The sequence below is a fragment of the Asterias amurensis genome, chromosome 7 (genome assembly GCF_032118995.1).
Source record: "Asterias amurensis chromosome 7, ASM3211899v1".
NCBI lineage: Eukaryota > Metazoa > Echinodermata > Asteroidea > Forcipulatida > Asteriidae > Asterias > Asterias amurensis.
Genome location: NC_092654.1, coordinates 515,538 through 532,306, shown reverse-complemented (window position 1 = coordinate 532,306; position 16,769 = coordinate 515,538). Strand labels below are relative to the sequence as shown.

At 35.6% G+C, this 16,769-nt stretch overlaps 2 protein-coding genes across 3 annotated transcripts in view; one reads left to right on the top strand and one right to left on the bottom strand.

Moving 5' to 3' along the window:
- The first annotated feature begins 21 nt into the window (after positions 1-21).
- Positions 22-2,538, top strand: LOC139939929 (dynein axonemal assembly factor 19-like). The gene is made up of 4 exons (XM_071936092.1): positions 22-108; positions 498-731; positions 1,007-1,166; positions 1,306-2,538. Exons 2-4 carry the CDS (start codon positions 583-585, stop codon positions 1,786-1,788), a joined length of 792 nt encoding a protein of 263 aa, XP_071792193.1. The 5' UTR covers positions 22-108; positions 498-582; the 3' UTR covers positions 1,789-2,538.
- Positions 2,539-3,739: 1,201 nt separating this feature from the next.
- LOC139939927 (retinoic acid receptor alpha-like) overlaps positions 3,740-16,769 on the bottom strand; it is a 53,258-nt gene continuing 40,228 nt past the window's right edge. For both annotated transcript variants that reach the window (XM_071936089.1, XM_071936090.1), the window contains 4 exons: positions 14,383-14,568; positions 9,048-9,252; positions 8,403-8,561; positions 3,740-7,492 (listed from right to left, as the gene is read on the bottom strand). In XM_071936089.1, coding sequence (XP_071792190.1) covers positions 7,401-7,492; positions 8,403-8,561; positions 9,048-9,252; positions 14,383-14,568 — 642 coding nt within the window. In that variant the 3' untranslated portion in view covers positions 3,740-7,400. The remainder of the gene's footprint in view (positions 7,493-8,402; positions 8,562-9,047; positions 9,253-14,382; positions 14,569-16,769) is intronic.

Genomic DNA, 16,769 nt, shown 5'->3' with positions numbered 1-16,769 from the left:
GACTCCAAGAGAGGGCGGTATGCAAAATTATTGAAACTACAAAATGGCCGCTGAGTTGTGTTGTTGTCGGTTGCTTGGGTGTCATTAGCGTTTTGTTTCTGATGAACAGTAAGTTTTGACTTATTAGATTGCCACATTTGAAGTGTAAATTGTAGGAATGATGAACATCATTTACATGTGGTTTCTATTAACTCTCTAAGAAGGCCAGTTTTTTCAATTCTTGCCGGAAAACTCCGTCTTATTAATTCCCTTTTTTGTTTTTAGATTTTACAAGATTAGAAGTAAACAGAAATGTAAACCATTTATGGCTTTATTTACGTTTAAACCAGCTCGTTCCAGCGCTGTTTGTAACGGTACCTTTGAATTTAACCCAGTTTTAGTACTCAAAAGAAACACTGTCGAATACAGCAGTGATATTAAAACTAAAAGTGTATTTGTTGATTGTGCAGAAAGTAACATTACAAAAACATACAGTCACGTATCATTTTTATCAACAGATAATAATATCATAATAAGCTAAAGTGATGCAGAAGTAAAAAACATTCATCGAATCCCGCCCATCAATCAAAGCCTACGTCCATCATGGCAAACTTGAAAGAGGATTGGATAGATTTCAGTAAACTAGAGCAGGAACTCTCACAAGCTGTAGAGAAGGATGCACGGTACTGGCGTGAGAATGACGCCAAAATGCGGGCTGTTGGCCAGAAGGTTGAGTCATATGAGCAATTCAGGTGAGATTGAAATGACTGGACGCTGTCTATTTCCACTCGAGCTCATTCAGAATAACCAAAATGTGTATATTGGATCGAGGTGAAATCGTTTTCCCAAGTTTTTTTTTCCAGCCCTAAAACATATTAAGTTTCCCCTGCTAAAACATATCTGTAATCTTTCATGTGGAAATGAAACAATACTTTAAAACAGTTTGGAACCAATGTCACTCTCACTGAAACTGCAATCCCTTTTTTGTAGATTAAACATCCTTTTTGCTGTACCCATTGATTTCCAGGGACATGGTTGCAGCTGCTCATATTAAACCTCTTGAGAAGGAGGATAAGATTGGTCAGGGAAAGCGGAACCAACCTTGGAATCCTTACACCTCAAAGTCAACGACTCATGATTCTTCCAAATCTTCAGCCTCTTCCAAGTCTTGTGATATCTCCTCAAAGGTAAGGTCTTCAATTTCGTTTTCTTTTAACATTTTTATGTTTGTGTCAGGCAGACTAACTAAAAAGAATCCTTGCTTTTCTTCTTCTCTACAACCAATAATCAATCAAACAATTTAATGAATCTTGTTGTCATTTACAGACACCAGACAAGTTGCCCAAATCCTCCACTGCTTTCTCCCGAGACTGGAAACAGATCTACAAAACAACCAGCGAGAAATACAACCTTCTGAAGTGCATTGGCAGTGAAGGACTTGCCTTAATATTCCGTAACGAGATCAGCTGCGGACTTCTTGGAGAAATTCTTACAATAATGAATGAGGAGTTTCAGGCAAATGACTTGCACTGTGTGGTTGATATTATGTGGAGTCTAACAGAAACCAAGAGATTTGGACTCAATCTAGACTTCCTCAGTAAGATCGAGAGAGAGAAGCTTGGGGAACTATTCCAGAAACTTGCTGATCTTGAAGACGGATCACAAATCACAAACTCTAAAGATGAGACTGAGAACTCTGGAGATGAATATTGTGAGGATGCTGACAAGAGGAAAGACATTGTGGCAGAGGAGAACGACGATGGGTTCAAAGATAAACTAAGTAGAGTGAAGGAATTGTACAAAATATGAGCTCAGCTGCTGTAGGCACCTACAAGAACCCCAACATTTTTGGGTATAACGTGTACCAGTGTATACACTTTTGTATACAAACATAAAAGTTGTAGTAAGAACAATGACAGAAGAGACCCCATTGAAGAGTAGACAATGCTATTAATACAGCCACAAAAATATGTCACAGCAGGGGGATACACACCATAAAAGAAACGGGAAATAAAAAACTTGAAACAAGAGACAATTTTTACAAGCTCTTCAGAAACCTATCAGTTGTGATTTATTTGTTTCATTGCCTTTGTACATGCAGGTAATAGAAGCTTTAACAGACAAGCCTATGGCATTGTTATCATAGTAGTTTTACTTATTTATTAAGTGTTTAAAATTTGTCACACAAATTGACTAAAAATATTTCTGGCATGATTTTGTTACACTTTTAGATTGAACCAAGTGGCACCTTCTCTCTAGAGAAATTGTTATCTGACAAACGGGGGAAAATGAACTTAGTTGTTATCTTACATCAAGACAATGGCTTTGTATGGTCCAATGAAGTAATTTTTACAAAGTCTGGTATCCAATATTGGACATGGTACTTACTGCATGAGTAAGGAACAATATTGGTTACCTGGACACTTATTGTTTTGAAAATAAAAGGATTGGTAACAAACTTCTTAATTGAAATCTGAACCTCCTTTTCATGATACAATAATCAACATAATCATGAAAAACTAAACAGATCTCTAACATGAAAGCACTTAAGCAATCAGATTTTAACAAAGAAAACAGTTCAGTAAATTTAATCTGTATTAGGACCTGACTGTGTTCATGTTGCGACATGCTTTAAGGGTTTAATTGATGTTGTATATCAATTCAATCTAGTTAACAATTATAGTCCAGTAATTTAACATTTTGAACTTTACAAACAATGAAAACATGATTCATATTTCTGACTATTTGAGCGTGAATGACCAGATATTGAATACAGTTCTGTGATGCACAAACTGAGCCAGCAGATAGTTGTACGCATAAACATTCTTAACCAACAAACTTTTAGATTTTCCTAGATCATTACCGTTCCAACCTTCCAGGCCCTTCTGTTATTGCCAATGGAGTTAGTACAGTACAGCTAACGCCATTGCTAAACGTAACACCTGGAAAAGTAATCCAAGTTCAGTACACATGAGGGTTTTGTAAAGCCATACACTAAAGTGTGAAGGGGTAACAACGTTGAATCTTACATCTTTTGAATATTGAACAAATAAAAATATATGTTCTTTTCATTTTGATGTAGAGTGATAAGTTCATTCCGAGTCTGCACTAATTTAACTGTATCCAATTGGTCCCAGATTTAGCACGAACAATTCCTTCAAAAATGCAATACGTCGTCTTTCTAAGAATAACTTTTCAAAAACTACTTTGGGATCCGTCACACATTCGAGTTTACAATGATAAAGATTTTATCTTGGAGATATTATTTATATATATATTATATATGTTAAACACTTCTATAGGACATTTAGATAGAATTTGTTACAACACTTCAGGACAATGGAAGCATTAAAACATTTTTTTTCAATTGAGTAAAAAGGGACAGTTAATATAATGAAAAAAGGGATTATTTGTTTAACAAAAAACTGGCTAAGAACCTAAATGTATGCATCCATGTCTGAAGGAAAAGAGTTGTTTTTTAAAGACGTTTTCAATAACAGTATTCAAGCCAATACTTAGTATCTGCTACTCTAAAGGATAACATAAAAACAGTAAACACAAACAAAATGGAAAAAAAACTATTTCAGCAAAAGAAAAAAAAATGGGAAATTTACAAATCACAGGAATTGTTCATGATTTGGAATTTGTTTGTATCTGTGTGACAGTCAACTTATCTCAAATCTTTCAAGTTTTATATACTACCAAAGTTTGGCTGAGAATCCTTTTAAATATAGCATGATTTAATTTTCATCTATTTTACAGTTATTTTAAGTTTTAGATTACTCTATAACCTTATCCTTTCGTTGAAATTATTTTTACTTCTGAAATGACTTACACGTCTTTGGAAACAGGACACATTGCACCCAACATGCCCAATGCCAATTTTCCAAACCCCAGGTTCAGTTTTGTTTTTTAGGCTAGGGATCCATCAATTATTTCAAAAATGTGCTGTTTCAGATTTGAGTTTCAAATAGGTGGATCGAACCCAAGACTAAGCCTAAACCTGAGGTAAAAACAAAGCTGTGCTTTCGAAAAAAAACCTTGGATTGTTTTTCTGCAACACAATCTAATGCGTATTAGAACCAAGGCAAAAAGCAGTCGGGACACAAGACCCATATCTAATCAGGCCTTCACACTAAACCAAGCCAGGTACCATTATATAAGCGTAAATCAGACAACAACAAAATTATCACTTAACTTTATTTTTGCTGAGCAAGAATAGCAGGGCACCAGTCAAACTGCAATGCACATTACATTGTATTCTGACCGATAACCTGTTTTTGTTAAGCTTGTTTTTCATGTGCTTGGCAAATTTAATGTATACATTTTTAGCTTGGGTGTTGAGAAGTTGGATAGTAAAACAAAAAGCAAAAGCTTAGAATTGACTCAACATATTCAACAATGGCAATGGTTTCTACAGACATCTTAAACTAACTCTCTTTACCTTTGTATTTAGTTTGAGCAAGTTTAAACATTATAGACATAAAAATTCTAACTTTGTCACAAAGGTGGACTTAAAAAAACTTTTCAAGTAACTTGAAGGAAATAAGAATTTGAAATAGGTGGGCAATAGATTTTGTAACGTTATTGTTTTTGATGAGAATAACATCTACACTTCTAAATAAACCAAAAACTTAAAAACAAAATATTAAAATGAAACACTACACTCGATCTCAAATATCACATGCTAATAATTTCATGGAAATAAACAACTATTTTACAACCAGTCAGCTTTAAGCCAGCAAGAACAAAAACAAAATAATAATAATAATAATAATAATAATAAAAAATGATAACAATACTTATACACAATCAGGCAAAAACAAATTAGTGGTTAACTACATATGATTATGGCACATGATTCAATTCTTTTAGGAGTTTCATTAGATGAACTAGCTAGAAGTGGTTTGGGTGTCAACCCATTTGCAATGAGGCCCCAATGACTTAAACAAATTTACATAATATACAGGTTGGTTTGTTTAAAGAAGTCTTAAAAATAGTTGGTATTCCTGTACACAAGATCATCTGATACGTTAACCTGAACAATGAAAACAAATACCACTCTCCCTTAACTGGTTTTATATTTCTTGACTCAACTATTGTTGATAAAATAACCGATTACTAATTAAATTATCATCTTACCACATGGGTATCTCTTTGCAAATTTATCCATTGATTCATTTACCACATTAATATGTTCATTCAAAACTTCCCTTTAACTTATGTTTATACAAAAAAAGCTTGCCTGGTTAGTTTAGATGAATTATCCGTTACCCTTTGGGTTCTTTTGTTGGATTTGTTAAAAATACAAGTAAATACAGGTAATTTCAGGTAAGAGCAAGAAACATGACAAGTTGTGTGATCACAATCTTTTTGAAATTACATTTCAGTTTGATCAATTTCGTGAGGGAAGAATTTCTTTTGATAAAAACACAAATATGGTCTTTAGCTCAAAATAATTTTAAGAGGATTTTTAATCCACAGATTCAGAATAGTTTTTTTCTCTCTAAAATTAAGGAGTTGTAGAGAACAGAGTGGTTTAAATTGTCGCTTTTCAATCATTCAGGTCTTTTTTAGCCAAGTGAACTTTAAGCGATATGTTTCATATAACTCATTAGTGTGCCTTCTGATTTTACCTGCTGCGACATCTTGCAGAATATCACCCCAAGTGTGAGAAAACAAACAGGCTGTGAAAAAAATTGGTCGGTAGACACTTTGTTAATAACCAAACTCGGGTCAAGGATTTGATTTTTTTTTTTTTTTTTTTCCCAGTCCAATCTGTAACAAATTTAACAAAAAATGCTTATCAGTGCAATGTTCTAAATCAGTAGTTGAGATAGCTCTCCTAATAAGCTCTATGAAATTGGGCACAGGTCACAGATAAGAACAGCTACTGAATATTACCGGTTGAATAGACAGCAAGATGTTTTTGTAATGTTGATACTAATGTACAGTTTACTTGAGTCATTTAGACGGCACTTATGGTTGACGATCAATGTGCATATGAAATATGGAATGATGGAAGAGTCATGTGATGCAGCGTTAAATCACCTGATACTGATCCACAAAGAATTAATGACGAGTCAATCTGACCACTAAGATAGTCAACATGACCCCTGGAAGAGTCAATTCGACCCCTGAATAGTCAGTGTAACCCCAACAGTCAATCTGACCTCTCAGATAGTCAATATTACCTCTGTGTAGGTCAATATGACCCATTTAACGAGTCAATGCTCTCTTTAGCTTTTCTGTATGGTATGCAGATCGTAAGTGTTAAACCTGTTTCATACTTCATGTGGAAACTGCGAAGTGAATTTCCTTAATGCAAATAATCACAATACCACTTTCCCACAGCCAATGCAAGAAAGTTCACTTCATGTTCAACTTTGTTAAGGTTGAACTGCACTATATGTGTGTCATGCCAGCATGTCCCTCTCTTCTAAATGTTTATAACTTGATATTTTCAAAAAAGTAACCAGTTTAAAATCCTTTAATGTTGGGCAGTGGATTGTACAGATGGTATATATAAAAAAGGTCATGAAATGACAACATAAACAGTCAGTGGGTCAATGAATTATCAGAAAACATCAACCTTTTCTAATCCTCATTTGTATAAATATACACAATCAAGTTGAATTTGATTAGATAGAATTCCTTTGGGTATTGCATGAAACTCTACACCTTCTAACTGTTCCCAACATCTTCTTTGGATGTTGGTACCAAGCCTTGCTTCCTTCTTGCCAAAATCTAAATAAAGTCATCATTTCAAAATGACATGGTTAACAAAGATTATTAAAAACCCCAAACAACATAATAGAATAATTTGATGCATTAAGATGGCAATTTAGACTTTTAGTCAATATAGCAATACTTCGTAAAACTTTGATGCTCATCTGTTTTTGAAACAGACAAAACTAAATTTCAGTTCCTAAAAATTTCTTGGCAACTTTGTCATGACAGCACAAGACTCTTTTTTCTTATCAAAAACCAAGATCCTTGTGTAAACGATTCTCATTTTGAAAAAAAAATAAAAACTAATAATAATGATCTGAATATTGTTTTCTTTGTAATCTCCAAGGAGCAGCCAATGCCAAGTTAACAGACGAGTCTCCCAATTGGTTGGCTGTTTTCAGTAACAGGCTCTCTGATTGGTGCATCTGGGCATGCCTTGTATTGCCAGTGGATCCATTCTGCTGGTCAACCACAGAGGGCCTGAAGATATTTCACAGATTGATGCCCGTCTACTCCACTGTAGTTTCCAAGACTGTCACCATCTTCAACTTCCTTGATGGTTTTATCTAAACTAACTAAGTTTATAATCACGAAAATAACCCTCCCTTTTTTAAATTCATAAAAAGCAATCTGATTGATCTGTGATTTCCAGGCTTGGTCGAACCTCTTCACTACCCATGCAAACCTTCTCATTGGTTATCGGCTCTGTCAATCATTTCATTAATGAGGGCGGGGAACCGGTTGGGTAACTCTAGCTTCAGATGGAGCACTCTCTCAGCACCTGTTGATTAATGAAGTAAACAGAATAGTCCATTAATAGGAATAGGGGGTTTGATATGCAGTTTATACCTAAATGCTGAGAGACAAAGTCTGACTTAAATGCTGAGAGACAAAGTCTGACTTGATGTATCCACCAGTAGGCTAGCAAAAGGGTTCTTGTGTAACTGTCTCTCATATCAACCATTTCCTCGCAACATCATATTTGTTTGCGATCGCCTCAGAACAGAAATCACACAACGATAATGTAAAGAATAAACAAGTATTGTTCTGGTGGTAACTATTAAATTGCATCCAAATGTCAACAATTAATATTTAAGACTGTCATACTATTGGAGTCAAGAAACTGAAATCTTCCGACAAGAGATTCAGTTCAACGACTCTCAATCAAGCTGTCAATGCCAATTCATGCCAATATGACTCATCAGAATTTATGTTACAGTTATTGGCTTAACTGCTGCGAGTGATGACACATACTGGCTTCAGGTTACAGTAATAAGCAACTCCAATATACAAAACAAGGGTTGAAAGTCTAAATGCCTTTGTCGCACAGGGCAATATTTTCAGGCAACTTGGAGAGACAACCACCTGCACTACATGCAAAAGGAACACTTCGGCAGCACAAGAGACATCTTCAAAACAGTATCTTAGGCCTTGTCTGAGACAGCGACTTTGGCTAACAGCTGCGGCTAGATCTGCCTATACTTCAACACTGGCTGTGGTTGTAGCCAAAGTCAAGGGACAGTCGGACATGGCCTTACTGACTCCAAGACAATTCGAAGATGAAAGCGTAATACTTTTTCTTCTTGAAGATTTACTTGACCTGGTTGCCTGAATATTGCACCGAGTTACATGGCCCTTACATATTCCCTCCTAAATAAATAAAAACCCTCAGCCCCTGCATCTAAACTTACTCTTCACGCTGATGCTTCGCAAGTCTGTAATCTTCATCAGGATTTTCGCAAATATATGCGGTTCAAGAGGGCGCCGTTTCTTAACATAAAGTCGTAGCCCTTCAAGGAGAGGCTCCTGAAGCTTCTCAATCTGGACTGGGTTCTCAAGGCCAGAGCGATCTGTCAAGAGGAGCATAATTATGTTAGATAAAACTAATATATGGATTTTACTTCTTAAGGATGAAATAACCTCTTTAAAATACATAAGGGTCTTTCGGCAAATCAATTTCTTCATATCATATCTTGATAAGGTTAGAGAGGCCACATAGGTTTTTGTCATAATTGGAAGTAAATGTAGAAAATGCAAATTTCATGGCAAATATCCGGTCCTAGTAGGCAATTTTTCTTTCAATTCAGTTCAATTCAAATCAAATCAATCACTGATTATTTCCATATTGGTCAAAAAAGAGAAAAATAATCAAATTCAGTACAATGATTTTGAATCAAAGACAGTCAAGAACAGATCAAGAAAATAATTAATGAAAATTAAATGAAACATAGCTACAGAGCAAACCAATCTGGGGGCATTTACAGAAGCCAGAAAGGTCTTGTACTTTTGAGACATGAAATGACTTTAAGAAAGTTTGGGCAGATGTTGATTCTCACCTCCACTAATGAGACAGATTGCCGAAAGCAACGACACCTCCGTCTCGTCAATCTTCAGCTTAGTGATGGCCGTCGCAAATTGGAGTATAGTCTCTAGGAGTCCGCCGAAACCTCCGTTCTTCAACTGATCCTGTGAAAGCTGGAGGCCGCTGGTGAATGTCACGCTGCCGTCATCGATGTTGAAACGAGAACTTATCCTGAGAATCTGGTGATCAGGGAGGAACGGCAATCATTATTATTTATTATTATTATTATTAAGAGTCAGTTCAGGTAAATAATTGACATAGTTGCTCACGGTCAAAAAATGAATTTTTTTTATACTTTGTGGGTGGAAGGGCCTTGGGGTGCAAGTAAACAAAATTGCATTTTCAATTCTATATGAAGCCCGTTGCCATGGTTACGGCTCATTTTGTTTTTTGGCCATTTTAGGCCGATTTTGGGGTCTGAAAAACTGGTTTTTAGCTCATATTTACAACTCCACCCCACCAAAATGCAACATTATTTCAAAAAACCTTTTATATCAATACAAAGTATCATCCTTGGCCTACCTTGAGAAAACAAATAATTGCTTTAAATATCACCCTTGTGCTATTTTTGCATCATGCATTACAGTATGTTTTTAGAACTTGCAAAATCGACATTTTTACCCTATTTTTGGACCCCAAAATGTCAACTTGCCAGGGGTCTCAGAAAATTTTCCTTTCGGCTGTGATTAGGGCCAACATTGGTCTTTCAATATCTGGTGTCAAAAACTTGGGCAATTGTATCCTGTTGTGACAGTACTGCCTCAAAACTAGACTTTTTCCCAAAAACGTGAAAAAATGCCTTTTTAAGGGTCTTTTCACATAATATCGAAATACGTGTCCACGGTAAAAAAAAAAGGGAATATTTTTCTTATACTTTGTGGACGGTAGGGACTTGGGGTCCAAATAAACAACATTTACATTTCAAATCATAATATAACACGTTGCCATGGTAACAGTTCATTTGTGTTTAGGCCACTTTAGGCCGATCTCGGGGTATGAAAAACTGTTTTTTTATTTAATATTTACAACTCCACCCCACCAAAAAACAAAAATATTTCATAAAACCTTTTACATCACTACAAAGTATCATCCTTGGCTTTACTTGAGACAAAAAAATATTGCTATAAATTTCACCCTTGTGCTATTTTTAGAACGTGCATTAGAGTATGTTTTTAGAACTTGCAAAATCAACATTTTTACCACATTTTTTGCCCTCAAAATTTCATTTTTTTCAGGGGTCTCAGAATATTTTCCTTTCGGTTTTGATCAGGGCCAGAATTTGTCTTTTTTATTTCTGGTAAGAAAAACTTGGGCAAGTGTATCCTGATGTTAACAGTACTGTCTCAAAAATATACTTTTTTCCCCAAACAGAAAAATGCATTTTGAATTGTTTTTTCTTCATTTTGAATTTCTAACATTAAAAAGTAATAATTCTTTCAATCTTGCAGCTTTTCCTAAGCACTAGTGGATTACCCAACATTGATCAGGAACTGTTGATGACCTTAATTTTACAATTTGCCCGGCCCAGCCCCAATCATATTTCTTGACATTGCATAAAACAATGTTTTGTGAATAGCGCCTCTTTTTTTGAAAGTGTTCCCTTTCGGTTGTTATTGGTGTTTTCATGTCTTCTGGGTAGAAACACTGTGTTTATTGTATCCTGTTGTGACTGATCATGCCTTAAGTATAGTAATTTTTCCAAAAACAATGCATGCTTGTTAAAAATCTGGCACTGTCTCCATGCCCTTTGAGTAATGAATACAGAGTTTTTATTTAAACATAATGGTATCCAACCAAACCATAACCAATGCTTTGCCACTGAGAGTTCTTGATTTGGCTACTTTACCTATTGTACAGGTATGATTCCCATTGCAAGTAGAGTGCGATGAGCATTCTTTACAAGTTGTCTTTAAAACAGGGCCTACTCTCCTTGGTCCCTGCCTGCTACCAAATGTAAAACTTTTCATAGAGATAGAGATCATAAACAATGTAGTTTCTGTGCTTGAGGCAGATGGTTTGGAGCATCCAATCATGTCCAACACAAATGTGGGAATTTAAAAAGCCCGCTTAAAAGTGTTGGAAAAGTTTGCCAAGATCTTATTAAAAACAATGATACTAACGATTTGCAAGATGAGCGTAAGAGATCATTTAAAAGGAACACGTTGCCTGGGATCGGTCAAGTTGGTCTTTGAAATGCGTTTGTAACCGTTTGTTATAAAATGCATGGTTAGAAAGATGTTTTTGAGTGATACTTGTGTTGATCATTATATTCTACTTTTAAAATATCTTTCTAATCATATGCATTTTGTAATAAACGTTTACAAACGCTTTTCAAAGACCAACTCGACCGATCCAAGGCAACGTGTTCCTTTAATGAAACAACATTGAAAGAAGTTGTAAATACTTGCACCTGCTCAACATAAATAAGTAAGATGCATTTGCAGAGACAAAAGTCTATTCAGGCTAGTTTGATTACTTTTTCCATTCACTATCTTACTAATTTATAATTATTATATATGTCTCTGAGAACGATCAACAAAAAACATTGTCAAACATTACCTGCTGAATTGTTTATTACGTTAAATAAACCAACTCTTTTATTGTTTGCAACAGTACAATTGAAAGGAACCCCACCATAGATGGGGGAACTGCTTACAGAAGGCCAAAGCAGGTGAATGGCCATTTAGATACTTTGGATACAGTACTTGCTCACTTTTAGAGCCTCTTTGTTCTGATAGGGATGAAAATGTTTAGTTTGGTAGCGGGCAGGGGACCAAGAAGACTGTTATAAGGCCATGTATAGACAAGAATAGTAAAGAATGCTCATCGCACTACTTCTCTTCTTGCAATGTGAATCATACCTGTACAACTAAGTAAAGTAGTCATGACAAAACAAGAACTCTCAGTGGTAAGCATGGTTATAAACTTTTTATTTGTTACTTAAAGAGCATGGAAACAGTGCCATACTTATTTAACAAGCATGCTCGTTTTTGTTTTTTATCAATTCAAACTAGGGATAACTTCAAAATGCATTTTTATTGTTTTTGGAAAAATTACCATGTTTGAGGCAGAAGTGTCACAACAGGATACAATAAACCAAAGTGTTTCTCCCCAGCAGACATGCAAACCATAATGATAGCCCAATCACAACAAAAAGGGAAATATTCTGAGAACCAATAAAACATTAAGACAATACAAACTTTCTTGGTGTGCAAGGGGAATTAAAAAATGTGATTTTCAAAAAAGAGGCGCTGTTCACAAAACTTTTTTTTATTTTATGCAATGTCAAGAAATATGATTGGGCCGGGGCCGGGGTGGGGCCGGGGCGGGGAAAATTATAAGATTTAGGTCATCAACAAGTCCTGATCAATGTTTGGTAATGCACTAAGCCTACAGAGTGCTTATGAAAAGCTGCCAGATTGATGGAATTATTACTAACTTCTTAATGTTATAAATTCAAAATGAAGCAAATATTTCAAAATGCATTTCTCTATGTTTTCGGGGAAAAGGGTATATTTTTGAGACAGTTCTGTTACGTCAGGATACAATTGCCCGAGTTTTTCTAACCAGAAATAAATAGACAAATTTTGGCCCTGATCAAAACCGAAAGGAAAATATTCTGAGACCCCTGAAAAAAATGAAATTTTGAGGGCAAAAAATATGGTAAAAATGTTGATTTTGCAAGTTCTAAAAACATACTCTAATGCACGTTCTAAAAATAGCACAGGGGTGAAATTTATAGCAATATTTTTTTTGTCTCAAGTAAAGCCAAGGATGATACTTTGTAGTGATGTAAAAGGTTTTATGAAATATTTTTGTTTTTTTGGTGGGGTGGAGTTGTAAATATTAACTAAAAAAACAGTTTTTCATACCCCAAGATCGGCCTAAAGTGGCCTAAACACAAATGAACTGTTACCATGGCAACGTGTTGTATTATGATTTGAAATGTAAATGTTGTTTATTTGGACCCCAAGTCCCTACCATCCACAAAGTATAAGAAAAATATTCCTTTTTTTTACCGTGGACACGTATGTCGATATTATGTGAAAAGACCCTTAAAAAGGCATTTTTCACGTTTTGGGGAAAAAAGTCTAGTTTTGAGGCAGTACTGTCACAACAGGATACAATTGCCCAAGTTTTTGACACCAGATATGGAAAGACCAATGTTGGCCCTAATCACAGCCGAAAGGAAAATTTTCTGAGACCCCTGGCAAGTTGACATTTTGGGGTCCAAAAATAGGGTAAAAATGTCGATTTTGCAAGTTCTAAAAACATACTGTAATGCATGATGCAAAAATAGCACAAGGGTGATATTTAAAGCAATAATTTTTTTTCTCAAGGAAGGCCAAGGATGATACTTTGTAGTGATATAAAAGGTTTTTTGAAATAATGTTGCATTTTGGTGGGGTGGAGTTGTAAATATGAGCTAAAAACCAGTTTTTCAGACCCCAAAATCGGCCTAAAATGGCCAAAAAACAAAATGAGCCGTAACCATGGCAACGGGCTATATATAGAATTGAAAATGCAATTTTGTTTACTTGCACCCCAAGGCCCTTCCACCCACAAAGTATAAAAAAAATTCATTTTTTGACCGTGAGCAACTATGTCAATTATTTACCTGAACTGACTCTTAAACATTTATATAGCGTCTTTCCAAAGCATCAAAGCGCTTTACAAACAAATTATAATCTAAATGCACCAACAAATATTATAATGAACAGTGGATAAAAATACACAGCACAATAGCAACTTTTAAAATATCATATTCTGCAAGTATAAACATTCTACAAATCCTACAATGTTCAAAGATAATTAGATTGCTAATAATGTTTATACAAGCAAAGCACAATATTTGTTTAAAGTTCACTTTTACATTAACTTTTGTAAAATATGCATAACTGTCAATTTGGTTATATAAATTTTGGTACTATTCTGTGATTTATGGCAGCATTGAAAAAAACGTAAAAGTAGGTAGGGTGAGAGAGGGGTAGTTAATAGAAGAAGGTAGGATGAGCGAGGGTTATAATAGATGTTAAATTTGCATCAGGATAAAGAATATTAATTTTGGTTTTTTACCCATACACCGATGTGTGTTAGCACTGTATACTCAGTACTTTCCCCGAGTCCTGTGAAAAAATATCACAGGCATGTTACTCGGGTGGGAACCGATCGTGGGTTCGAATCCCACCCGAGTAACATGCATGTGATACTTGTTCACAGGACTCGGGAGAGAGGGTTAGTTAATTAGGAGCAAAGTCCGTTAGTAATAGATCCATACTAAAGACTAGGCCCTAGGTTCGATCTCTCACCATGATTTCTAGACAGGCTGCCTTGAGCAGAGTAATCTGGTCTTGGGTAGTCAGGGTTAAGAATCCAGGTAGCTTCTTAGCAAAGTCCACCACCATTATGATTGCCTTGGATGACATGTCTGTGACATAGTTGAACAAGGTTAGGTTGGTGTCGGACATGTCAAGACGGACCGGCGACTCCTCAGGCTGCAAGAACAAAGAGAAACCATATATGAATAAATTAAAAATACTAACGAGCAATGAATAATCAACAACTTAACTGGCTTTTATACATTTTGGCCATTTCCACAGTTACTCACATTACACTAAACACAACTAAATCTAATTGGTGTTTTTTTCTGACTTGTTACGTTGAAATTTTGTTGATATTTTACATGATAGTAGAAAGTTTCAGAAGAAAGAAACTAAAGAGAATACTGATGGTTGTGGGTAACTGTAGAGTTGCCCATTGGTCCACCTTGAGTCAATGGCTAAGACTCTTATTGTGAATCTTAAGACTCTGCAGTGCTGGTGCTAGTTATAAGAAATATAGTAACACAAAGATATTCTTCATACAATGAAGTTTGCATCACTTGAAGCCACGATCATAAAACTGTAACACACTCATGTTGGTTCACCCTATAAATCAAGTCTCTTTATCTATAAAAATGATACCTTTGAAACCTAAACAAATTGTCACTATTTCTAAATGTCACTTTCCCATCCTCTTTCATTTTCCCCCAAAGTCCCTTACGAACTCAGAAATGTATTATTTGGGCCAGGTTGCTTATGCTTGAGTCAATCTGTGCATCAAGCACTACAAGCTAACTCAATGTAACTGGACCCCCCTTCAAACTAGACACTGGACCCCCCCCACACACACACACATAGGAGATTTACTCCAAGAAGCAGCATGAGCAGCGTGAACCACTGAAAGGCTTTAATTGACAGCAGTCGGACTCTGTGATTACCAAGATGATGACAACATGACAAGCTTTAATAGGACCGTACTGACAGACATATTCTTCCTGCTTTATGTTTCTCTTTCGATATTGTACAGTGAATTTCCTAGAATTCATTTAATTTCCAGGGGGGGAGAGGAGATTTCAGCTAAGAAGTTAAGTGATCTGAATGATGTAGTCTGTCTCGTCAAAACGTTGAGGTCCCTTATTGGTCAAACCCAGCACTATGAAGCTCTAACAACTGTTAGTCAAAATGATTTAAAGGATCAGTTTATACAAAACTGAAGTTTACAAACAAAAATTCACATTTAAAAGAATAAAAATATGTTTATAAAATCACAGAAACCAATCATCATTCCTTAAGCCCCCTCCCCTTAACCCCCCCCCCCCAAACTGCAAAAACCCTTCCCATACCTATAAATCCATTTATTTGTTCCCTCCATTCTAGCGAACACCTCCAGGGAATCCGTTCAACATAAAATAAAAACAAAGCTGGAAATGGCTTCTTCATGGTCCTAAAAGGATTTCCATACTCTTTACATTATCATAAGTAGACAAGGAGATTTTGACACAACAAGCCTGTCTTATATTAATGGTATATATCATGTCATTCATTCAAGTTTGAAGGCAAGAGATCTAAGACGAATCTCTTTAGGAAATCTTGAAATCAGGAAACAAACTCTGGACAAACCACAGGCACTATCAGTGTGGAAGTAATAAAGCGTGGTGTGAACACAGCCAACCCACAGCAAGGAGTCAGGAGGATTCCTGGGTGTGAGCCAAACTGTACAATGATCAATGACATGAATTGGCCTCAGTGTCAGCAAGGCACCACGATGTCCCCGATTCTCCTCCTCCAATTGGGAGGAGAAACTCTCACGGGGGTCCTTAAAGCTCCCAACTACTACACTTAAAGCTCCTGACTACAACACCAAACCAAACCAAACCAAACCATTCTGTGTGTATTATTATTTGTTATTGTTGATTTTTTTTATTTACTGAGACGGATGTTTCAATTTCTGGGTATTCAAGAGTTAGTTCAGATGACGTCATTGACAAAAAAACCATACAAGTATTTGTGAACAAGAACTTTTTTCTAAACGCTAGACAATTTTTATAGGGGGCCGCCATTTGTGATAATAAATCTTTTAAAACATTTGACTTCTGCAAAAGGAAAAAAAAAATTGTTTCACCCCACACAGAAAAAGAAAAAAATATTGTTCACAACTCAAAAAGATTTAAAGTTTTTATTTTTATTTGTTTATTTTAGAATGATAGTATCAACTAAACTTACTTCCCTGAATAAATTTCCTGGCAGTAGTTTCTGACAATTTATTGCTCCATAAAAATCACTGAAGCACAGGAGGGTTCCACATTGAAGCTTGTGAATGTAGAAATTGCATTTGGGTATGATTTATATGTTTACCATTCAAAATGTGACAAGTT

Coding starts and splice junctions, on each gene's coding strand:
- LOC139939929 (XM_071936092.1), top strand. CDS start 583: ATGGCAAACTTGAAAGAGGATTGGATAGATTTCAGTAAACTAGAGCAG. Junction 732..1,006: donor GAGTCATATGAGCAATTCAG/GTGAGATTGAAA, acceptor ATTGATTTCCAG/GGACATGGTTGCAGCTGCTC. Junction 1,167..1,305: donor CTTGTGATATCTCCTCAAAG/GTAAGGTCTTCA, acceptor TGTCATTTACAG/ACACCAGACAAGTTGCCCAA.